At 38.6% G+C, this 26,227-nt stretch overlaps 1 protein-coding gene across 2 annotated transcripts in view; it reads left to right on the top strand.

The window, feature by feature from the left end:
* cdk17 (cyclin dependent kinase 17) overlaps positions 1 to 26,213 on the top strand; it is a 53,179-nt gene extending 26,966 nt beyond the window's left edge. For both annotated transcript variants that reach the window (XM_067428235.1, XM_067428236.1), the window contains exons 2-17: positions 4,482 to 4,630; positions 11,690 to 11,854; positions 15,155 to 15,288; positions 17,696 to 17,821; positions 19,483 to 19,539; positions 20,235 to 20,349; positions 20,464 to 20,558; positions 20,642 to 20,704; positions 20,856 to 20,979; positions 21,222 to 21,342; positions 21,479 to 21,576; positions 22,701 to 22,806; positions 23,309 to 23,351; positions 23,686 to 23,776; positions 23,901 to 23,978; positions 24,545 to 26,213. In XM_067428235.1, the coding sequence (XP_067284336.1) occupies positions 4,504 to 4,630; positions 11,690 to 11,854; positions 15,155 to 15,288; positions 17,696 to 17,821; positions 19,483 to 19,539; positions 20,235 to 20,349; positions 20,464 to 20,558; positions 20,642 to 20,704; positions 20,856 to 20,979; positions 21,222 to 21,342; positions 21,479 to 21,576; positions 22,701 to 22,806; positions 23,309 to 23,351; positions 23,686 to 23,776; positions 23,901 to 23,978; positions 24,545 to 24,582 (1,581 nt within the window). In that variant the 5' untranslated portion in view covers positions 4,482 to 4,503 and the 3' untranslated portion in view covers positions 24,583 to 26,213. The remainder of the gene's footprint in view (positions 1 to 4,481; positions 4,631 to 11,689; positions 11,855 to 15,154; positions 15,289 to 17,695; positions 17,822 to 19,482; positions 19,540 to 20,234; positions 20,350 to 20,463; positions 20,559 to 20,641; positions 20,705 to 20,855; positions 20,980 to 21,221; positions 21,343 to 21,478; positions 21,577 to 22,700; positions 22,807 to 23,308; positions 23,352 to 23,685; positions 23,777 to 23,900; positions 23,979 to 24,544) is intronic.
* The last annotated feature ends 14 nt before the right edge of the window (positions 26,214 to 26,227 follow it).

The following is a 26,227-nucleotide window of genomic DNA, read 5'->3' as shown; positions in this document are numbered from 1 at the left end:
ACGAGGCACATGAGGGTTTTGTTATGGTGTGGGTAATGCGCCCTCTCATTGCCACACAAAGACCCCTTATCTCTCGAGGAGCGTGTACAGAGGAGGTGGGCTAATCCTGGCCCGAGGGATGTAAACAGATTCTCTCCCGGCGTTTGATTCACATACTCTCTTATGATTGGACGACTGTAAATTTACTCATATGGAGAGACACAGAAAAGTGAAAAAAGCAAAAAAAGACAATATTAGCAGTACAGAACAGTGGCCAGTTGCATGAACTGCTTAGACTAGTCTTAAAACTTAGTCATCTACATATTATCTCCAAGACTGGTCATAAATCAGTTACATAAAAAGGTAGATTGGCATAATCTGAATTGGAAAAGTAAGACTGATTGCCCCTTTGTAAATGTCTATTTGTTCAAACTAATTCTTAAGAGACAGTCTTAATATGGCCAAGTTTATACAAATGTCCACAGATTTGTAGATGTAGCCGTTTTTGACAAGCTGTGCTTTACTAATGGATTCTTTTGTCTCTGAAGATCTTGAACTTGCTATTTATATTATTAATGTTTGCCAACTCAAGCATTACTATTTTTACTATTTTTTAGTCTATTTTAGAATAGACTAATTAGCTTTACTCTGTCTATTAAAGTTCATATAAATGTACAGAGACTTGGAAGTTTGGCTCTTTTGACTTCGGTAAGCAAGCAATCAAAACACTAGCATTGTGACTGTGAGTGTTGCATTATAATGTTACAAAAAATAGGAGTAATGATTTGCCAACACAGGAATAAATTAGATTTTAAAATATACTCAAATAGTAAAACTTTTTTTAATTCGTAATAGCATTTCACAATTTTTCTGTTTACTGTATTTTTGATCGACCAAATACAGCCTGAGTGAGCATGAGAACATTAATATAATTAAAAAATATTACTGACCCCATTTGTTTAAAAATGCCTATAAATAAAGTACTCAAAACCAACCCCCCCCCCCCCCCCCAACATGCATATTAAATTACCTGTAACCATATTTGCATAATTTGCGGCCTACTCTCTCGCGTCCAGCAGCCTACTTTCCTATCAGCGTGATCCCCAGAGAGCTGCTGTCTGGAGACGCATACTGCACCAGACTGAGGGGTTAATGATGGGAGGGGGGGCGGGGTGACAATAGACAACACTGTCCCAAATGCTCTTCGTTCATTGGCCAAGAATGCACCATGTCATTGAAACAACAGTGTCAGTGTCCTACGCCGAAAAAAGAAGTGCACAAACCAAGTGAAAAACAAGAAAAAGGCCTGTATGCCCACTTGGTGATGCGTTTGTAGTTGTTTTAATTAGCCAGACTCCACGAGTAGAAAAGACTAGCCGTAAAGTCCCTGTAGGCCAACATTAAAGGATACGAACAATAATCTTAATACGTTTTTTAAAAAGGCATCTTTTTCTCTTGTTTTGGCCTTCGGTTCACACTAAAAAAAAAAGCATTTTAGTTCTGCAAAAACAGTTTTTTTGAAGACTCTCCAAAGTGGGGAAAATGTTAAATTATGAAACGCCTTCGTTTAAAACCGATAATCGCATATAATAATTGCATATTGTACCTACCTATATCTTTTGTTTTAAAAGCATGTGCCAGCTTCAAAGAAGACAGAACATTGTTGTCCTACATCAAACCATGAGAACAATTTCGTTTTAGACCATACATGGAATAATTTTGTGTAATCATTGCAATAAGCTTACGTTTTATGCACAGTAAGATTATATAAGTGTTTCCCAACATTTTAGTGTGGATCAGAAACATTTGAAAAAGTGTGGGGACAAAGCATTTTGAAACACAAATACAGTTTTCAGATGTATCCATATTAATGTAGACGCAGCCAAAGCCTGACATTGCATGATTGGTAATCACTTCTGCATGACTGGAACAGGATGGTGATTTCACAGAGTGTTAAAGCATCCGCATGTGTGTGTTTAGGCTGGTTGTGCCCTGTCCGAGCAGGTCTTACACAGGAATGCCAACTGTTCAAACACAAGCCCACAAAAACACACGCTTATGGCTTCAGGGTGTGTCCGAACCCTGCTGTCCTACGTAGCAGAATGAGATACCAGCTGTTTGAGAAGATGTGCTCTGTCAGCGTGCACATTAAACTGACTGTCGGTGCTATATCGGCCTGTACCAGTTTAATCCCTCATATAGGGGCTCGGTCACCCCCTTCCTTTTAGTCTCGGATAGACAGATGGCGTGCATGCGTGATTGTATTCGAGAGGAACCAATCACAGATGCTATGACCGGTCGTTTCCTGTAGCGTGTTCTTTGCATGCACATTTCCCACTTTGCAGCGTCCTGAAATCAGACACCACATGAGAAAAGCCATCTCACTGTAACCTGATAGTCTTTTGTGCGTCTCTGTGTATGATTACAGTGACCTGGCTCTTCATAGGGGCCGAATGTTATCGGTATGTGCTGTACTTTTGGTAGACTAGGAGAACCTTGGAGGGTTTCATTTCAACCTCGCTTTTGAACGCAGTGAACCTTCAAGTCCTGTGTGAAATTGGGTGTGTGTACTGTGTAGTCTGAGGGTGGCAATACAATAGACAGAAAGAGTCCCGCTGCCTCCCATAGCAAGGTGTTTCCTGCCTAAAACGGTGCAAAGTCAGCATGTATTGAGAGAAATACACTAGCAGCACACACACATTAAAGGTGATTTTAAAAGTCTCTATAAAAGCCATGCATGAGTGATTTGTACATTTAAGGGGTGGTTAAGCACAATGTTAAATGCTTACCACTTTAATCATGTTAAAGTCACCATTATGTGTTGCTTTGATATAAAATGGCAAACTGTATATTTAATAATTATGAGGGATGACAGATTATTTTATTTTTAAATGCATTTATTAATTTAAAATGCATTATAAATCAATTTTATTTTTATTTATGTTTTAATTTATTTTTAAATGTTTTATTGGATATTTATTTTTGCATAATAATTTTTACATTCAGACTACCTTTGCCTTCAAACCCTCATTCAATCTGAAATGTACCTTTTAAAAAAATGTCTTGAATGTTTTAATGTTAATATATAAACCTGGTGTCTCGTTGTCATTTTTATTTTGAGAAAATGCATTGGTGTAAAGGGAATTATGAAACATGTGGGAGTGTTTTAATAATGCAAAACCATGTGCTGAAGTGCCTATAAAAACAAAATAGTCTCATGAATATTTGATTAAAAGGCTTTTGATTATTAATGAGTTTTTATTTTATTTTTTTATTTATACTTCACATGTGAGTCTTAAAGTCCTAATGTGTAGATAAAATCTATCCCACTGAAACTTACAATCACGCCCAGGCACAGCCAAGTCAGGTCAGCTTCATTTATATAGCGCTTTTACAATGACGATTGTTTCAAAGCAGCTTCACAGTGTTAAACAGGAAAATATTGCAATAAAATTTGATTCGGCTGTACAGTCGTTCTCGTTGGAGAAAACGGTGATGTTATCAGCTTATTGCAATTTATCATAGCGACAATGAGGGCAGATCAGTAATATAGTTGATAGAATTAATTTAGTAATTCATTTTATTTGGATATTTAGTTGAAAATTTAGATCGAAACTTTAGTGTCCCCATCTGAGCAAGCCAAGCCAAAGTGTCAAGGATCCAAAACTCCATCAGGGCATGATGGAGAAAAATAAACCTTGGGAGAAACCAGGCTCAGTCGGGGTGCCAGTTCTCCTCTGGCCTATTAACAAACGGTGTATGATTATTATTCTGGCAACCTTACAGAAATCATATTAGATCGGAATATTCGAAAAATCAAGGTATCACGCAAGAGATGGGCTTATTGAGCTAAAAGAGCCCTCTACATTACTATTCTCCATGAAATGGTTAGGTAAGCACTGTCAAAAGCACCCCCCATCCATTTAAATATGAAGTTGAAGGACCCTGTAAATAGCCAGTATGTCAAAGGTTGGTAAAAACTAAAGTAATACTCTCAAAATGTACTATTTCTAGAAATCCTTGGTTGGGACAGTTAATGGGAATGTAAAATTTTTATTACTGCTGAAGGTGCACCAGCAAGCCGTAATGTGTTTCTTGCTTTTGCTAGTCAAAGGCAAGCATTAAGGGAGATGGGATGTTCTCTTTCTAGTGAACTCTACTGATCTCTTTTTATTGAAAGATGCCTGTGCGTACTAGATGAGTCATCACTATTTTGGTCTGTTTTCCTGGAAGAGAAGTACAGTAAATTTTTATTGAAATGCACTAAAATCTGCAGAACTCTTAACAGCTAAAACGTACTCCAAAACTTTGTTGAAGTGAATAAAAGCATGATTTACTCTCTTTGTAACACGTATTCTTCTTTTTAGACCGCGCTCAACCCACAATGCCACTGAACTTATAAATAATAAGTAGATTTTTAATTAAAAAAGCTGTATGACCCACAGATATTTGCAGGTTGATGATGATTAACACTGTGTGTGTGTGTGTGTGTGTTCCCGCAGGCCCCCCCTGCCTCAGAGGCCCATGGAGAGGATGAAGAGGTTTAAGAGACGTTTGTCGCTCACCCTGCGTGGAAGCCAGACGATCGATGAGTCTCTCTCGGAGCTGGCGGAACAGATGACCATCGAGGAGAACAGCAGCAAGGACAGCGGTGAGTGTGTGCGCTGGCTTCACCTTTCATATTGTTTGCTGTGTCTGTATTGTATGTGCAGGGTCACTGTTAATAGTCTAGATTAGAGACTGATTTATTAGTACTTTGATTAGCTTGTGGAATAAGAGCTCTGGAAAGCTGGAAAAGGTCCACGGGAGTGGAAAAAAGGGCCTCCTGTGTTACGAATCAGGACACGGGGGCTCCATAAACTGATTATCAGATTTTGTAGCCAAACTATTTCAGGAAAGTTTATTATATGAGATAACATACCCTTTTGTCAAAATACTGCAGTGTAGAAAACCTTTTGCACTCATTTTGCATCTATTTAACGTTCACATTTTTATCACACATTTATCTTGTATATTGCTGTGTCAACATATGTCACTAAACTAATATTTGAAGCACACAAATATTCTGCATCTTTGTAGTAATGTGAACGGCTAGTAACGGCTTGCATGTTTACTTTGGCCTAACCTCTGACATTTTCACTCGGGTAGTCACTGGAATCCTGTTTTGCTTTCTCAAATTTATAGGAATAAATCTGGGGTGTTTAATTTAATATCTTAAAATATCTACTCCAAGTTCAGTATAAGTTACTGTGACCCGTCAAGCCATTCTGGAGTTTAAAACACAAATGTCAAGCTTTTGTTTTTGTGAGCTCTTATATTACTTCTCTATTGCCTTTGGATACTTTATTCTTCTTTTTACTTTTTATGTTAAAGGCAAGTTAATCTCAAGCAACAGCACAATTTTGGGGGGAGTTCTTCGTCGTTTTATTAAAAAACAACAACAATGAAAGTGACCCGCTGCAATGGTGTTTAAATGATTTTTACAGTAATTTTAGGTCTTTATGCATTACATTGTCAACAAATTGTATAATTGAACAAAATTTCACAAAGTTTTTTTCTTTTAAAATCATCACACGCATTATCTATACTATTGAAACAGTATTTTTTTTTTTTTGGATTGTCCCATTAACTTCCACTGTAAGTGTCTCGCTGTTTTTCTAAGAAAAAGAGGAACGGAAGATGTAAACATTATGACAAATGTTAAGCTTAACTTGTTGAATTTTATTTCAAAAGAGGTTGTTTCCGCTTATTTATTTATTTTTACACTATTTACACCCAGAGTATTTTATTTTCTCTAGGTCACTTGTATTGACCATGTTAGCATGGGTTAATATCCCTGACACAACCATTTCAAGCTGACTTGAAAAGCTGTCGTTCTGATTTGTCATAACTGAAGTCTGTGCCATTTATGACCATAAACAGTGCTGAGCCAGGACTGATATGATAGATGTCTGCTGTCATGCTTCCAGTCAGCCTGAATGCCTTAAGCAAAAGCAATTCCACTTGAATGGAAAAGAAACGAAGCAAAACACTCCCTGTCCTCTTCCTCAAAGTGCTTTTTCTTCTCCTCGCTCTTGTATGTCAACTAGCTAGTAATTACGTAACAGCAATGACACCCTTGTGAGGAGAATGAGAGGAAGGGAGCATGTGACAGCTTGTGAGAGAAGGGCTAAATTAGCTCCGTTGCCTTCGGGCAAACCTGACGGATGGACTAGAATCACACAGACTAATTTAGACTGTACAATGAGACACTGTAAACTGGAAGTCAGTGTTGTGTGAGTTCGAGTGCGTTCCTGCTTACCTTACATCCCCAGCGCACCCATGGGCCATGATGCATGCTTGAATGAGGTAAAACAGTTATCAAAAGCACAAATTCAACTCCCATGTTTTTTGTGGCCTAGAGATGGTCAGGCTCCACGTATTTATCAGCCCACCTATTGAGGGAGGGTTTTAAAGTCCCTCTATTATGCTATTTTAAAGGCTATTCATTTTGTTTTGGAGCTCTCCTACAATAGGTTTACATGTATCAAACAACCCTTTATTTTTCTCATAATATACATTGCAACATCACATCTTTTCTCACACTCGCTGAAATGGTTTGGTCTCTCTAAACCCCACCTTTCCGAAATCATTCTTGGCACTGATTGGTCAGAAGGCCCAGTCTGTGGTGATTGGTTTACCAATTACAGCACATGTCAGAAACCAAACACCCATTACCATATCTGAATTATCATTACCATTTAATGTGCACTTTGACTTTTTGAAACTTTGCAGATCTTTAAGTTTCAGCAATATTACATACTATTATATCTGACTCTGCAATGTCCGAAGAAGCATAATAGGGGCACTTTAAGGGAAATGAAAATGGAAAAAGTAGGGCATAAACAAAATTAGCCACCAATTCACCCAAACATAAAAGTTAAGAATTGCCATGAGAATGTGTTGTCCAAAACCTGTCAAAAGCTGCCTACCTAGCCAACATTTTTAGACATTATATAGGTGCATTAATTCAGAACTGTGGACGTCAAAATTATGTTGCGTTAATATGCATAATTCTTTTTCTAATTTTAACCAAAATATAAGGGACTATTGCATGCTTTCTCAAATATAGGCAGTCCCTGAATGCATTTGGATAAACTCTTTTTAAAAAAAGGGACATTCTTCAATCCAAGTTGGCAGACCATCACTTAATATTTGTGTGCTGTTTTTTATTAGAATAGTTTTCATTGGAACATATTTAGCATAATCTTAATCAAAATCAACTGTGAGCATTGGCTGATTTTCTGTGCTTCATCTGAGAAACCTATGTGTGCGCACTAGTGAACATTCACATTTCAGTTTAGTCACGTTTAAGATGTTTTTTTGGATGCCTTAGAAAGTAGTTTTCTGAAAAGACAACTTAATAGGATTGGTACAGAGTCTGTGTGTATATATTTATATCTGAATAAAGAGAAACATTTACTCTGTCTGCAGTAGGCTGAAAGCAGTAACAACATCCTCCCTCAATCATGCCCTAAAACCATCACATTACAATCCGCAGGTTAACACTAACATTCAGAGAATGCCACCTTTTTTGCTGCACTCTTTCACCAGTACACTTGCACTATGTGCACAACGGTCTAAATATGCCCACTCAGCTATGCATACACGCATTCACAGTGTGGCTGTTTTTAGGTCTGTGTGTTGAATGTGGAGAATGGCAGTGTTGTTGACCCAGCCATGTTTTTTTTTTTTTAAGTCAGACTGATGAATGTTTTATGAAGAACCTGCCATTACGTAAGGATCTTATGTCACTCTCCTCTCTTTTCTTTTAATCTGCACATTAGCGAGGGTTTCTAACTTCTGCTGCTGCGCAGGGTAATCCTCAGTCACTGCAGCCCATCTAGATTAACATTCAGGGAAATATTATTCACTGTGATGGTTGTTGGGTATCAGCTGATGTCCGTTTTATCATTATTTTAAATGAACATCAACCTTTATTTCAAAATAAAAAAAAAACTCCTGTGCTAGAGGTATTTTTTTTTCTTTAGGTTTGTTGGGACACCGAATGAATCATTTGATGTAAAGATGTAAAAGTTCTATGTTAATTATACATTAAATGAGCCATTTGATTTATAGTGTTGTTTGATTTATAGTTTCACTTTAGCCTGAGGAAAGATCTAGCATGCAATGTGGAAATGAGAGTAGATGAATGGATGTTTTTGTTCCATCGTTAAAGAGTGTTCGGGAAACAATTACACACTGCTTTTGTTTCAGATCAAATTTTTAGGATCAAACTTTTTAATGTGCAATAAAATATGTAGTCAGCAACATCATTTTTATATATATGTACACCAATCAGGCATAACATTGTGACCACTGACAGGTGAAGTGAATAACACTGATTATCTCTTCATCACGGCAACTGTTATTGGGTTGGATATATTAGGCAGCAAGTGAAAATTTTGTCCTCAAAGTTGGTGTGTTAGAAGCATGAAAAATGGGCAACCATAAGGATTTGAGCGAGTTTGACAAGGGCCAAATTGTGATTGCTAGACGACAGGGTCAGAACATCGCCAAAATTGCGGTGCTTGTGGGATGTTCCTGGTCTGCAGTGGTCAATATCTATCAAAAGTGCTCCAAGGAAGGAACAGTGGTAAACTGGTGACAGGGTCATGGGCAACCAAGGCTCATTGATGCACGTGGGGAGCAAAGGCTGGCCTGTGTGGTCCAATCAAACAGACGAGCTACTGTAGCTCAAATTGCTCAAGAAGTTAATGCTGGTTCTGATAGAAAGGTGTCAGAATACACAGTGTATCGCAGTTTGTTGCATATAGGACTGCATAGTTGCAGACCAGTCAGGGTGCCCATGCTGACCCCTGTCCACCGCCGAAAGTGCCAACAGTGGGCATATGAGCATCAGGACTGAACCATGGAGCAATGGAAGGTGGTGGCCTGGTCTGAATCAATTTTTTGTGGATGGCCGGGTACTTGTGCATTGCTTACCTGCCACAAAAGTTGGCCGCCAAATTCCCCAGTTCTCAATCCAATCAAGCATCCGTGGGATGTGTTGAACAAACAAGTCCAATCCATGGTGGCCCTACCTCACAATTTACAAGACTTAAAGGATCTGCTGTAAACATCTTGGTGACAGATACCACAGCACGTGGTCTAGTGGAGTCCATGCTTCGATGGGTCAGGGTTGTTTTGGCAGCAAAAGGGGGACCAACAAAATATTAGGTCATAACCAGACAACCTGATTGGTGTATACACACACATATATCCTAACTTTTTATTAATTAGACTAAATTAACAGCAAATTAACATATCTAACTTTGAATATCAGCTGGTCTGTTAATCCTTATACATTTGTATTGTTGGTTAATATTAATAATGATCAGTTAGTGTTAGTATTAGTCTTTTGCCCAAAGGAAAGTCATGAATACTACATGAAAAAGAGGATAGATGGTTGTTGTTTTGTACTGCTTCCTTAAATTTCAGACAGTCTTTGTTTTTTTTTAAATGTTTGTGGTCTGGTGGTGCCACAACAGGATAGTCATCTGCCTGGCTAAACTTGTGCTTTAGTCATGCATGTGGTTTTGTTTATTTGGACTGTATAGTTCCTCCACATTTCAAACACTCTCAGAAGACATCGTTTGTCTCAATAATGAAGAAATGGAGAGAATTTATGTCTTCCTGTGTTCATTCTGGCACCAGGAATGGATGTTAGGGTGCTGCACAAAGACCCCTAAGAGCTCGTCACCAGAGACTGTCGGCACGGCAACCATAGACCCAACCTTGCTTTGGGCCCAAGAGCTTCTGCTGACATGAAGTATTTTTCTCAGGAGCGCTGTTGCTTAGCAACAAGACAGGATAGACATGGAGTTTACATTTAATATACGTATGCTCTGAATATGAAAAAATGGTCAGTATATTTTCTCAGTAGTGGGAAAATAGCTCTGTGTTTGTGCCTGTATGTCTAAATTCCACTATTTTGCTGTAACTACACACCCACTGATGCTGTCGGTGGGATGTTCCTGCTTCTGACAGCATGACATATTGTCACGGCCCGACCTGTTGAGCGTTGGCTGTGTGGAACATTCCAGAGTTTCCATGATGCTTATATGGAAATAAGGTCCCTGTGCGCAGCTGTGAGTGGAACTTTACCACATGGGTTCGGATGGTTCAGACCTGCGCCACACTGAGCTGGGCTGTTTTGTGGGGTTTGTATGTGTGTGTGTGAGAGAGAGCCTGGTGTTTTGTTGGATTGCCCTTAGTAAGCAGGTTGAAAGGCCTGTTGTAATGAGAGACACAGCTGTGGTGTGGGAAGATATGAGAGAGAGGGACCACAGCGAAAAAGGGAACGCTCTCTGAATAAATGAGGATACTAGTACACCATCAGCATTTCGTGTTCAAGCATCAAAACACAGTCTGAAAACAACATTGTTTAAAGTCTACATGAAATCATAATTGATCCTATTGGAAACAATTTTTCATTACATGTTATTACATGGAAAAAGAATCACAAGAAAAATTTCATCACACGGTAATAATTGATGTAAATAGAGAGATGAGGTAAAAACTATGACATGTTTTTCCATCATCAAACCCTCCTATCCCCCTCCAAATTTTATAAAGAGACCAGTTTTTACAATTCAGAATAAAATCTTGGTTTCACTACACATCATTTTCTTTATAATGAACTAACTTTGGGGTCGCATAAAAAAAAGATATTAGGGAGCATTTAACCCCTTTAATACCACAATCAAGAATTCTGGATATTAACGCTTTATACTATGTTTGATGCATGGGTCAAATTTGAACTAGGTGTGTGCAGTTTCTTAGGATGTTGGGCTGGTTAAATAAAAGAGAGACATTGTTACTTGGGTTGTTTAGAGACAGAGCCTCACTATTCGTGTGTTTGGATGTCTGAGCATGCTGAGGAAGAATAACTTTTAGATCGTCCCAAAGAGCAGCACTTTATCTTCTTATGTAATGCAATACCACCGCGGTGCGCTGTGTTTGTGTGTGTGTATGATGTATGTTGGTGTGTGTGTGAGCTCAAGGAAGGGTTGGTTGACTGGACAGGTGGCGTGAGCAGAAACAGGTGCGAGGGACAGGTGGGGTGAAGAGTGCACACACACTCACAGTGTGATGGTCATATAACCTCTACAGACGTTGATTAAAGTTAATATATGCAAAGAAATTCTAATCTAAAATTCACATGGGTGTCGAGTGTCAAAGTTAGTTATAATGGTAGATATGTTCTTTTACTCCAGTATTATTCCATTATCATCAGTTGTGCTTCTATTGGTTATGTTGCAATTTTTATTACAATTGTTATGCTTGTGTTGATTGTCAGAATGTGTTTGATTAATGCCTTGTGTTGATTGGCTCAAATAATTCCAGCTGCTTTCCTGTTGGTTTATGCATTGCCATAGCACCACCTTTGCAATGATTGGCCTGCCTTTCGATTAAAAGTGAAAAGCACAGCAGGTGTTGCCTTCCCAGCTTGATGGGAAGTGAAAGATATGGTTGAATATCAAGTCATTACCAGTTTCTAGATAGTTGCTGGTTTCCCTTTATTGTTGTAGCTTCCCTTTGACCTCAGTGTAACCCCAGGTGTTAAAGGAATAATTTTAATTAAGTATTGACTGCCTCACACTTGTGAGAATATAAATCTATTCATGCAATTATACTGATGCTGTGTGTGTGTTTCTTGTTATTTCAGAGCCCATCGTGAGGAATGGCCGGCCGCCCTCCTCCCACAGCATGCACTCGTTTTTGCACCAGTACACAGGCTCCTTTAAGAAGCCTCCTCTGCGCCGACCGCACAGTGTCATCGGGGGAAGTCTGGGGTCCTTCATGGCCATGCCTCGAAACGGCAGCCGTCTCGGTGAGTGACCACATACACATACAGGCTGATTTAGAAGAGTCACCATTTAAAGGCCCTGTGTGTGTTCTGCGCACTTGTAACATTTTTTTATAATTTTAATATCATTGAATTCCTTTTTTTTTTTAAAGTTGTTACAAAATGTAAGTTTATAGGGATGCACCGATATGAAAATGTTGGCCGCTACTGATAACAGTTTATTTTTTAAAGCAGATAACCGTTATATGGGCTGATAATTTTTGAGAGCCTGAGAACACTGTTACTTTTAACCAAATTTTATTCATTTAAATTATAATTGTATTTCCTTATTTAGAATTGAATTTATAAATCATAATATAATTTCAATTTAATGTTTTCTTTGTCATGATTACTTTTAGTATTCTTTTTTTTTTTTTTACAGTTCATGGCAAAAATACATTTTTATTAAATTAGTTTTTATATAATTGTTGTTCTGATGCAACTGCAAGTATTCATGTTTTAAATATTTGCCTTAAAACTTTAAGTTTGTTAATGATGGATATTTTTTGTTAAACATGCTGCAGATAAAGCATGCTTGACCCGTGTGAATGACTCGGGTCGGACTCACCTCCAACCAATCCCAAATTTGCCAAGACCACACCTACTTTCAGTTTATTGGTTACTTCTGTTTGACTGCCAGCAAGCATGTCTTCTCTCTGAAAGTGCTTAATAGACATCACACATTATATGAATGAATAATCTTGGTGTGTGATGAATTTGGGTGATCAACCTTTTCTCCCTGTTGTCATGGGAGCAGTCATGTCTAACCCCGGTGTGGGTGTTCACACACAGAGAACACGCTCACACTGGCAGGAAGTGAGTCAGGGGAAGGTTAGTGGGAGGCGACCAAGCAAGAAGTGTGTGTCACAGTTGAACAGTTCCGGCTGCGTGTGTTCATGCGTTGTGCTTCCCATACATGAGGTTATTATTTACCAGCATCTCAGACACGAGTCCAAACGTGTCCGTCCCTTATTCCTGTTTTCTCATCCATTCAATCAGCGATTTCAGAGAGCGATCGTTTTGTTTATTTGGCACAGGGATTGTGGAATTCATAAACAGTGATGTAAATGTGTTCGATAAATTATCATCTTGCATTCCTTCGAATAGGATGCATTCCAGGATGGAGTGATGTCAGGCAGCTCAAGACAGTCTGGAGTTTATTAGAGTTTGACCCACTTTTGTTCTTGCAAGATTTTTCCATGCCACACTTTTTTGGAAAAGTAGAACACTGCGCTTTCTAGACTTTCACAGCATCAGTTAAAAGGCGGCTGGAGTAAAGCAGAAGACGGAGCAATAGGGTGCGGCAGACTGATGATATGCGTCAAAATTACTAGTGAGGTTGTCTCGGGCTTGACAGAATGAAAGAGCACAGCGCTTGTGATTTTGAGAGGAGGAGGTAGAAAGAGATGAAAGACAGGAAAGGGAGAGTGAACAGAGGGAAATGGGGTGATCTGCCAGAGTGACTCGTTACCTTGCGGTATGCCAGATAAAAAAAAAACATAGGGCACATTACCTGCGACTGTGCACACTGTCAAACTTACACACACACACACACACACACACACACACACACACACACACACACGGTCTCGCTACTTCAAAGACTTTATCTGAGTGACGGGATGCGGAAATGTGGCCGCAGGTTACCAGTCAAATAGCCATTTCGTGAAGCTGAATCTCTCCTCATCTCTCTCGATGTTCAGGTCATATTTCACCCCAAAGGCAAAAGATTAAAAAAAAATTATATTTGGCATATACCATGGAGCCTATTTTTAGGAGCATTAAGATTTTTGCATTGCCATAACTAATGTTAGTTTATAACTTATGTTCGTTTTATTGAAGATAATTCCCCCAAATTTATTTCGTTTTATTTTATTTTCAGAATAAATTAAATTCAGTATAGTAAATATTACCCTGACATATACTGACATCTGTTCTTAATTTATCACTTTTGATCAGATTGCAATAATGAGAATTAATGGGGATAATGTGCTCAATTGTCATTGCTTCATGCTTCATTCTTTATGTAAAATGCATTTATGCAGTTAAATATAAATATTCCAGACAATTTTTGCAAGATTCACCTCCCTCCCTCTTGTCTCTCAGAGCAGAGAGACAGCAGACAGCTGTGTGCCATAATGGATGGCCCTCAGGTTAGGTACTTTTTACTACCTCGGCCAGATAAAAGAGCGGGCCGATATGTCACCCTTGGGGGACGCCGTCTTATTAGGTGAGGGTGGAGGGGTCCGAGAGGCAGCAAACAGCCTGCCATAAAACTACAGAGCAACGACTTCACCTTTACACTCTTTTTCTAGTTCCCATCTCTCTTTTATGCTGGAATACAATCTCTTTTCTTCCGGAACAGCTTTTATTTTCCGGTGCTTTTAGTCTACTAAGTACTAAAAGTACTAAAAGACTGCACGTACAGCCACGTGTACATGAACACGTGTTGACTGGATGGGAGTCTTAATTCCTGGCCGCTGGTTTTCAATTTGTGAGTGTGCTTGTTTTTTCTTTTCTTTTTGATAAACCCCGATTACATCATGATTTGGCCTATAGGCCAGCTCCGATAAGCTGGATCATACTCTTATGTAATAGAAAAGAGTTGAGGACATAGTTCATACACAGACACTTACTGTATAAACAAAAAGCACATGGAACAGCACATATTCCTTCACAGTTTCCTTGTTTTCTGTATAATCCATGCGCCTTTCTCCGGAATCAGGCCATAGGTAAATGTGAATAGAGCATGTGTGTCCGTGTCATGTTTGACTGGTTTTCATGAATATGATGAACTGCTTGAGAATTATTGACAGACGTGTAGCCTAATGTGCTGCGTGTACACTGCTTTATGTTCACAGGTATGTGTGTGTTTGTGTGTCTTTAAAAGGAAAGAGGATGAATGAGGTCTTTCACTGAAATTGAGGAATCACATGTTGCTTTTCCAACACACACGCACACACACATGCGCACACACACACACACACACACTTTTTTTTTTAAATGACACTCCACGCACCGGTTTGTGGTATTAAGACTAAGTAAATAATAAAATGAAAGTTTCTTATAACATAATCAAACATATTCTTTTATTGCAAAGTACTGAAACACTGTATAAACTATTGTAACTTTTGGGATTTAGCCATACACGTGTACACTTATTAAACCTCTCAGACACCATAACTCTATAACTTCCCATAACTCCGTAGGAGCAGCAGCCCAGCTCGCACGACACACATATCACACATTTATATTTTCTAACCTCCTCTTCTTCTTCTCTCCCAGACATTGTTCATGAGAATCTGAAGATGGGTTCGGATGGAGAGAGTGATCAGGCCTCGGGGACATCCTCAGACGAAGTGCAGTCGCCCACCGGCGTGTGCCTCCGCAACAGAAATCATCGGCGCATATCCATGGAGGTAAGACAGGCCGGCCTGCGTGTGGCCATAAATTAATCAGCAGCACAAACCTGCCACATGCTCAGTTATTCACAGGAGGAGGCAGGAACCCTGCGTGTGTTACCCTGAAAGCTTCAGACTGGGTGATGTGTCACTAAGAGCTTTATTTTTGGCCCTGGGTAGGTGGAGGGATTCCTCTGTTGTGTTGTCTTTTTTTCCTTTTTCTCCAATGCCCTGTTAGTTGGCTTCTCTCTTGCTCTTCCTCCACAATGATTCTTTAATGAGATGATCTGAAGAAATCTGGAGGTTTTGTGGGCAGTTGCAGATGGTGCAAGAGGAATTGCAGCTGTTTTTAAAGCTCTCAGGTGTTAAATGTCAATTACCAACCTCAGTTTTGAAGATCTGAGAACTTAGACCAGGCATGACATGGTGAAACTAGTCATTGCCTTAACCAGCCCCAACAAGTAACGGGACACTTTGGCAACCAGAATGGTTTCTTTTGTTCAGAATGATTTCTTTTTCTAGGCTAAAGAAATAGGCTAAATTCCATTGACTTCCATTCAAACACATGCAAATGCGTTCGGACCGGAAATGCAAGCTCATGCGAAAAGTTTCAAAGTTCAAAGCTTGGTAAACTCTGAGCTGCTAATTGGTGTCAAGTGACGATCATGAACGTTTCAAGATATTTTGCATGCTCAAAGTCTAGTGTGACCGCGGCTTCATTCAGACTGCTGGTAAATGTGTCTGAAATTAGAATTTTGTTTATTTCTTGTTTCTGTTTTTCAAATCATATGCATTTGTTCCTGTCTGGTGAGGTTTGGGACGCTGTTTGATGTTAAATACCGGCTTCCTTTATTAACACACAATGATCTGAAAGGAATGAATTCTGCCTTTTTTTTCTCACTCCCTATTCTCTTTTTTTCAGTATTTATACTCTTTATTTTATTCTCTGCAGTACAATGTTAAAAAGAGTTTTTGAAATGGAAAAACTTCTCTATTAGAATGAACTTGAACACATCAAGACATTCACGTCACACTCTTGCTACATACAGTATTTAAAGCTGCTTATTCTGGGCTTTTAATTGCAAACCTCAGAACTTGTTATTTGGCCATGTGTTCTTCACTCTCTCGGTCTCCGGGATTCTGTTGCCCCCCGCTGTATGAATTGGGTTACTGCGACTAAATGCACATTTGGTAAATGCCAATAAATAATTGTATATTGTTTTATAATAATATATGGAATATTGTTTAACATCGCATAAAGAGGTGTTCAGGTCATATTTTACCCCTTAATGAATTGAGGAAAAAATTGAATTGCATAAAGCATAAAGAAAATTGATTTTATTTCTCATTTTCACACAATTGAGCTCATTTCACCCCCAAAATCTCATTAATAAATACAACAAACATATTTATTATAAATAAATAATATTAAGTTATTAAAAAAAATATTAAGTATTTTTTGTTATGCTTTTGATTTAAATTATGTTAATTACATAATTAGTAATTACTCATAATTTGCTGTTATTACTATAGTAAATTCATGCAGCAGCATGCATGTAAATAGTGTTACAAAGACTCTTGGGTTACACTTTATTTTAAGGTGTCATTGTTAAAGTGTAATTATATATTTAAGTACTGGGTAATATTAATTGATAACATGCACTTACTAGAGGATTAGGGTTTGGTTGAGGGTTAATTGCATGTAATTACGCATAATTTACTGCTATTACTATGGTATGTAACAAGGACAGTAAAGTGATACCGACTTTTGCATACACATTTGTAAGATTTTTTTCTTTATCATCTGGATATTTTACTTTTAAGATTTTCATTATTCTCAAAGTCATTGATGATTGATTCTTATTAGATTCTCATTACTGTGACAGTTGAAAGTCATCCTGTCTAGAGACATATAATAGCTCAAATTTTTATTTTGCGTTGCAGTAATGAGAATTGATGGGGGGAATGTTCTTAATTAATAAAGATTAATGTTATTAAAAATAATGCAAAAACAATCCCGAATATTATGCTGCTTTTGATTTTAGTTTGAAATGATTCACCCCTCATTCAACCTGTACTAGTACACAAGTATTCGACTGATGTGCTGCCCAATGATCTTTTTTTTTTACGCTACACGCTTCTTTATAAGTAGCCTGTGGGTGGAGAAAAAAGAAGTGAGAGAGATATAAATGGAGGAGATTCAAAGCATGATGGAGTGTTATTTATGGAAGATGCTAAAGCTTTGGTTTGAGAGCGGCTTTATGAAAAACACACACAAACACACAATGCTTTCAGACGAAACACACATACCAATTGAAGATTAGTCACCAAGCATCAATTTTTAATCTGACTCTTACTTTGATATGAACCCAGCTAATTTTGTCCCTTGTGACTGACGTGTGTGTGTGTGTGTGTGATTTTTCAGGATCTGAATAAACGCCTGTCTTTGCCTGCTGATATCCGGATTCCTGACGGTTACCTGGAAAAGCTACAGTTGAGCAGCCCGCCGTTTGACCAACCCCTCAGCCGACGATCACGTAGAGCCTCGCTGGTAAGTTTGTGGGCATAAACAGCCCTTAGGCTGTTTTTATAAAGGTTTAACGACATTAACATGTAGTATCATATTTACTTTCTACTAGTCAAGTATGTTTTTGTGCTTCCTCTAAACCACATAAACATGGCAAACCTCATTTCATCTCAGTAGCAAATGAAGGTTACGCAATATGCCGTGCACCTCTTTGTTGAGCATATCAGGAGTGGAGCATGATGGGACATCTACCTAGCAACCACACTGCATAGCAACACAACTCCATATTATTTTTCTCATTTGACATGAATGGCTGTGAGATCATGGTGTTCAAGATTAATAAACCTTATTGTTTACCCTCAAACACAATGTGGGATTTATGTTGATTATTCAGTCTGGCCGGGTTAAATCTATTACATGGCTGTCAAACAGCAAGCCGTTGTCACGCTGAGAGAAATCGGTTTAAACATTGAGAGATCATTTTAAAAACAAGCACTTTCTGAGAGGCACTAATGCTGTATTTTAGATCTGTTTTAATGGGCAGTTCTTCTAAAAATGATAAATCTGTCAGCAATTACTCATTCTCATGTCGTATCAAACCAGTTTGACATCCATTTTTCCTGTGCAACACAACAGATGTATTGCGCAATGTAAAAATGCTTTAAACAATCAATGCAATGGAATCATTCAATAACTAGGGTCTGGAAAGCTCTAAAAAACATTATTTATAGTCCTAATCTAGGTTATATATGATCTATATTCTATCTATTGTTCTAGCAGCTCTTTTAGTCTATCCATATAGCCGTCTCCCCATCGGTCTGTCTGTCTGTCCACCCACCCATCTATCCGTCCGTCCATCTGTCTGGCATATATATGCCTTTATAAGATTTATTGAAATATAATCCATGAACCATATGGGCTACTTTTTAAGTGCTTTTTATTTTATCTCATTGTACATTATTGTACACGCTATGCAAAATACAATCTGGAATAACTGTTATGTTCCATAGATGGAAAAAGTCAAATGAATTTGGATCGACATGAGGGTTTTGGTTTTGCTCAGTTCACATTTTTGGTTGAGCTGCTCTTTTAAAAGTAAAATATTACATCTGAAGTATATTAAGTTAATAAGTACACAGTCCACAGCAAGCTTTTCAAAACAACATGAACTGCTGCAGATAAACCCGGCCTGTGGACGAGAAGCCCAGTGTGTCGTTACGAACATTGTGTCGTACTCTCAGTTGAGCACAAAGACACATACCATGTTCTTTGTCTGTAGGCCACATACATTGGGGGTTTTGCATGTGAAAAGCCCCCTGCTTTTGCGTCTGGGTTTACTTGGCATCCATTGTTCTTAGTTGTCATCCATCTAAGTCGCCTCCACCTCCAATCCTCCATGTGTGTAAAGTAGAGGGGGTTAATGTTGTTGTTCTGGTGCCCCCAGGTGCCTGTGGGACTCTCTCTCTCTCTCGCTCTCTCTCGCTCTCTCTCTCTGTCTCTTTTTGTGTGTGTGATTTTAATGGCTTTGTCTGGGAAATGATTTTGGTTGCCGATATCAGAGACAGCGAGCAACACTCCAGACATGTGTTTCTCATTGATAAGGTCTGTTGAACACATGCATGCTCTTCTCAGCTAATACCTGATCTCATTAATGAAGTAATCTCTCTCTTTTTCTTTTTTTATAGTCAGAAATCGGCTTTGGTAAACTGGAGACTTACATCAAACTGGACAAGTTGGGAGAGGTACGGTCTAGTACCTTTCATTATTTCAGCTGTCAGAAATGGCCATTTAAAAGTGATAATCATATAACTGAATGTTTTCATAATATGGGGGTTATTGAGATCATTTTGGTCTTCATATCATGTTGACTGTACATAAGAATTTTTTTTGGAAACACTTTATTTTAGTGTCCTTGTTATACAATTATAGTAATAATAGTAAATTATTTATAATTGCATGCAACTGACCCTAAACCAAACCCTAACCCTTTTGTAATTACATGTTATTTATTAATATTACTCCGTAATTAAACAAGGGCAACATAAACAAAATAAAGCAAAAACAAACTAATTTTAGTTTATTTTGTTAGTTGTACAGTAGGGATGTAATTATTGCTTGGTACTTATCAGTAAATTATTCATCTGTTAAAAGTCTGTAAAAGTTTGTTATATTAAGGTAATATATTGATGTAATATATTTATGCAATATTGATACATAGTTGATACTTATCAGTATATAAATTGTTAACACAGTTTTAGTTGTACAATATTGATGTAAGATTGATAGATTTTTTTTTTTAAACTGATAACTTTAGTTAATAGTTGTCCTCCAATGGTTAATCTGTTAACTACATCCCTAGAGTAAAACTTGAAGAAATATTTTATGCAAACCTAAACTCTGTTCGTACATTGAAGTCATTGCTGTAATTATATTATAGGGGACGTATGCCACCGTTTTCAAGGGGCGGAGCAAATTGACGGACAACCTGGTAGCTTTGAAGGAGATCCGGTTGGAGCATGAGGAGGGCGCTCCATGCACAGCTATTAGAGAGGGTGAGGAATATCTCCCTCCCTCTCTCTCTCGCTCTCTCTCTCTCTCTCTCTCTCTCTCTAAAATATACTAATGTATATATTGTTCTGATCCATCTGCAATTTTCTCTCTTTCAGTGTCATTACTGAAGGATTTAAAGCACGCCAATATCGTCACGCTTCATGATATTGTCCACACGGACAAATCCCTCACTCTCGTTTTTGAGTACCTGGTGAGTGAATGTCCCATGCTTCTGCTGTTTGTCGCTGCTTCTCGTTCTGTTTATTTATTTGTTTTCTCGTGGCTTTCCTGTAGGACAAAGATCTGAAGCAGTACATGGACGATTGTGGAAACATCATGAGCATGCACAACGTTAAGGTCTGTCCTATGTCTGTTTACAGTTATCAAGACATTTATGTTGCACCAAATGGTTTAAACAAAACAAACTTTTGTGCATTAGTGCAATGTAGCACAATGTGAAATGTTTCTGTTTGTGGTCTTCTAACCTGTAGTCCATGTGTGGTTCTAGATCTTCCTGTATCAGATCTTGCGAGGGCTGGCGTACTGCCACAGACGCAAGGTTCTGCACCGGGACCTGAAACCACAGAACCTGCTCATCAATGAGAGGGGGGAACTCAAACTGGCTGACTTTGGTATGTGTAACAGCACGATCAGATACATTTAATAAATGTGTCCTGTCCCCTTTGTATGCTTCAGTATTTTCAACAACTGCGAAAAATCTGTACACACAAAATTGTTGTACATTTAAAGTAATTACACTGGATGGATGGATGGATGGATGGATAGATAGATAGATAGATAACAATTAATATACTTCATATATTTATATTTAAGTAAAAAAATGTCTTTGCTCTTTGTTTGCGTGTGTTTGTAGGTCTAGCACGAGCCAAATCTGTTCCCACGAAGACATACTCTAATGAGGTGGTGACCTTATGGTACAGACCTCCTGATGTACTGCTGGGATCCTCAGAGTATTCCACACAGATCGATATGTGGTGGGTAGTGTGTGTGTGTGTGTGTGTTGTAGTTCTCATTTACATTCAGCATTCATCATTTACGTTCAATCTATTCATCTATGTCTCCCCATGATTGCTCTGTCTTATCCTTTCTCGTGATCTCTGTCTGTCTCAGGGGTGTAGGATGTATATTTTATGAAATGGCCGCAGGTCGGCCGCTGTTCCCAGGATCCACCGTTGAAGATGAGCTGCATCTAATCTTTAGATTACTGGGTAAGGAGACACACACTGCACTCATGCTCACGTCCAGCTCGCCAAGTGAATGATTCAGTTCAGAGCCTGAGTGATGAAACGCACACTTAAACTCCAGACATTACGACACTAAACACACACGCACACACTCTCACACCAGACGTGTCATGGTGTTGGGGCTTGGAAGTGCTTCTCACCTGCTTTAAAAACAAACTGCAACCACCTGAGCTGCCATGCTTCTTATACACACACACACACACACACACACACACACACAAACACACTCTTTTGCATGGAAACTGTGAGATCACATGGAAGGTTACCACAGTACCACAAATACTGTCCGGCTGACTCTCACCTGATGTGCTCCATTGCTCATCTTGGTGTGGAAATTGAAGTTTTAAACGGCCATGTATGTTTTTGTTTTTTTTAAATATAAATAATTTTTTCAAAACTATAATTTTTATATGTAGCTCAAGCAGTAGAGCATGGCACTAGCAATACCAAAGCTATTGGTTTGATTTCAAGGGAATGCACTGAAGGTAAGTTGCTTTGGATAAAAGCATCTGGCAAATGCATAAATGTTAATGTGCATAAATCACTATTTCTATGAACAGAAATGTTTTTAATAGTTTTAACGTTAGTGTGCGACGACAATAACCCTGGTTTTCAGTCCTGGAAAAGCAATGGAAATTATTAGAATCTTAAAAAATTCTGGAAATTTCTATACTGAATATAAATTTTCCCGATTATCCCAGATTAATTTAGCTAGAGATTAAGCTCTTTGGAATATCTATTAAATGATATTTTTCATATAAATCCTTAAGTAAATACAAATGACTGGAAATATCATGGTCAACATTTGTAAAATTGAAGTAATGCAAATCTAAAATGTATCTTTATCAATAACTGAATATATATGGATGAACAATATATCAGTGATCATATTATTGCCCAATAAAATATATATAATTTATATAATACTTACTCACTCAATCACTCACTTTTTTGGCCAATTATTGTCAGTTAATGGCCATAGCAACATAAATACCAGCTCTGTTTAGAAAGTTTTAACCATGTTTTTTCAAGTAGTGCTAAAAATGGAGGCAGGGTCTAAAGTGAAAAGTTTGGCTTTGTTTGATCAGGTACACCTACAGAGGACAACTGGCCCGGCATCTCGTCCATCGAAGAGTTCAAATCCTACAACTTCCCCAAATACAAGCCTCAGCCCTTCATCAATCATGCACCCAGGTACCTGCACTGTGTGTGTGTGTGTGTGTGTGTGTGTGTGTGTGTACAGGTGCTGCATTGTCGTTTCATACAGCATTTGTTATGAGTTTGTGTACTCTGCCTTTGCAGTGGCTTCCGTGTGTTTGTCTTGCCACACAGAGCAAATGACCATGACCTCAAAGCCTGTGTGTGTATGTGAGTGTGCCGATGCTGCTGTGGGAAAGTTTGTGTATGTTCTGGTGTATGTTAGAAACGTGTGTGTGCCAGTAAAGCAGGATTTCCTGTGGAATTTCTGAGGCCGTTTGCTTGCTTCCTAAGTTTGCCAGTCTGATTTGTCAACCTGGCGTTGGTTACATCTCTCTCTCTCTCTCTTTCTCTCTCTCTCTCTCTCTCTCTCTCTCTCTCTCTCTCTCTCTCTCTCTCTCTCTCTCTCTCTCTCTCTCTCTCTCTCTCTCTCTCTCTCTCTCTCTCTCTCTCTCTCTCTCTCTCTCTCCCTCTCCCCCCCCCCCCTTCCTATCTACAGGTTGGATACTGAAGGAATAGAGCTGTTATTGTCTTTTCTAAGGGTAAGAGTGTGCCAGAACAATGGATTGCATTAAATATAAACTTATTATATCAAACAATAATAGTGTCAGTGACCTTCATTCAGAGCTGTTAATTGTTTAAGATGTGTATTCTCATTCAAGATGTAGGGACAATGTTAGTATGTTAATATTATTTAATTTATAATAATAGTAGTAGTAGTAACAGTAATACAAATATATATATATTTATTTTGCAAACATTTTAGTGTAACTACATATTTTTAAGATTGTCATTTATCTATGCTATTAATAAACTAAACAACCCTTACTCAGTCTGACAGAGTCATCCTCTTTTATTTTCATGTTTTCTCCATAGTATGAGTCCAAGAAGAGGATCTCTGCAGATGAATCGATGAAACACACCTACTTCAAGAGCCTGGGCATGCGTGTGCACACACTGCCAGAGAGTGAGTGCCCTTATACACAAACAGACACACACACACACTGCTCATGTACCGCTGCATGATGGCCGTACACATGGCATAATCACTCATATATCTTTATTCTCATGATGTGTTGTGGTTGCTGCAGGCATATCCATATTTACACTGAAGGAAGTGCAGCTTCAGAGGGACCCCGGTTACCGGAACTCCTCATACCCAGAGACAGGTATGCGTTTGCTTTAATAGGTGCTCTGCATACATATTCAGAAACTCTTTATTCTGTTATAATGGTCAACCAGTATGGGTAATTTGTACAAGTACTTTCTAAAGGCACTGATTGTGATAGCGTAATATATATTGACCAAGTCAAGTAATGTGGATGATTTTGGGTGATTATTTAAAAAGAAATTAACTGATACATGTTCATCTGGCAGATAAATCAATGTTAAGTGGTCTCTTAATTTTTTTCAGAGCTGTATATGAATTTTTATTTATTAATGTATTTGTTACTTTTAGAATTATTTCGTAACCTTGTACTTGTTCTCTCCTCTAATAATATATATTTTATAATAGCATACATATTAGATAACATTTATTTCTGTCATTTGATAATACTAATACATTTACGGTAATAACTTAATTTAATATATATTCCTTTATATCTATATATATTTTTGTAACTTTTTTTGTATAAATATTCTTAATAATCAATATTTCAGAAATAATTTGTAACCTTGTACACCTTGTTCTCTCCTCCTCTTCATTCTCTTCCTTCTGTCTCTCCCCTCACAGGAAACAGCAAGAACAGACGGCAGAGCATGCTGTTTTAAGCTCCGTTCCCTCGCACTCTTGCCCATCACAAACACACACTCACACACAAGCACACACACAAACCCATGTAAACACACTGGACGGATCAGGTCGATGGCTCTTATTCCGTGACTGTGTTGTAAGACTAACTGACTAGTCCCCCTCGCTCTCTGAGAGAGGGTGTTTGTTGCGTGTGCATGCGTGGTGAAGGGGATCGGTTGAACCCACAGTCCCCAACAAACCCCACCCCACCCCACCCCAGTGTCCCGCCTCCAGCATGCAGCCTTGAGCCAGAACGCCCATTGGCCCCTCGTCTGGACGCCTTCCCACGTGTGACGCTTAGGGTGTGTGAATGTGTATATATTTATTGACGGAGGAGTTGTTTTGCTGCTAATTGACTACTGTCTCTTCGTAACTTCCTCACTCTTGCGCGACCCTCCTGGTTGTCTCGGACACATCAGTCCCAAGTTTCCCAAGTTCCGTTTGAATGTTGAGATCGCAGCTGTCCATTTGTTGTTGCTTTTGTGGGTGGAATGCATATACGAGTGTTTTGAATTTACTTTTGATTTTCCAGGCATGGTGATGTCACTTCAAGACAAACCGAACGTACTGATAAAACCCTCTTACTTCTCAAATATTCATTTCTCAAATTTTAAAGCATCATTTCAAGAAAAAAAAGAGTGGATATATTTCTCAAAGGCCGCGCCACGTGAACGGCCTGATCAACCAGGGACCATCTCAACCAGGTGGGCTTCAGAAAGCCGCAAAACGAGGGTGGAAAAAACAAACACTGGACCAGCAGGAACTTTGTGACCTCACCGCTCCTTAACTTTCCCATATTTTGCATTAATTTGTTCATTCACAGTGATAACTTCCTGTTGGAACTGAAGTGCTTGTTTTGTCAGATTTTTAATTACTTTCTTTTACAGTTGGAGCTCCTGATGCATCATCAAAACCAGTTGCAAATGACTTTCTCCTATTTAATAGAGCTCCTCTGTAGCTTCAGAGTGTGTGACGCTTATGAAAGCACGAGAAAGTGCGGGTGTATGTGTGAATATGGGGATCAGCAACTGTACAGAGCCCATTGCTCCATGCAAGTGATGGCTATGAAGATGAGCTAGTTTCATTAACAGTATTAAGAGATTTTTTTTAATGTTACATATTGAATCTTCTGTGAATAATGGTATCTTAAAGTGGCATGTTGGAGTCCGACTGTCCCACATGTGTGCTTGATTTTATTCAGAAGAGAAAAAGATATTGTGTGTATAAAAAGAAAAAGTAACGACACAACAAAAAAACTTTTTGACAGCAGCGTTGGACCAATGTTTCTTTTCCCAGCATTTATAAACATGAAGAACCCAGAAGATATCAGATTTTAAATGACTGTTTTTGTTTTTCTGAACTGACAGATGTCGATTAACATTGTTAAACCGGAGTTGATTGTTTCTGGAGAATGCGTGCGCGAGTGTGTGCGTGATTGCGTGTGTATACGTGACGCATGGAATGCGTGTTGTCCTGTAAGCTCCGCCTCCGTGAAACACTGACGCTATCTGAACCGGTTGTCGGTTAAATTGACCGTTTAACTCTTTGTACTGCAGATATTTATTTCTCTTAATCAGTGAAGTAAACATGGTCTGTTTCATACAGCTAACTCTCTGTCGTCTG

The sequence above is a fragment of the Pseudorasbora parva genome, chromosome 20 (genome assembly GCF_024679245.1).
Source record: "Pseudorasbora parva isolate DD20220531a chromosome 20, ASM2467924v1, whole genome shotgun sequence".
Taxonomy (NCBI): Eukaryota; Metazoa; Chordata; class Actinopteri; order Cypriniformes; family Gobionidae; genus Pseudorasbora; species Pseudorasbora parva.
Note: the sequence above shows the minus strand (reverse complement) of the source record. Positions and strands in the feature narration are given on the sequence as shown.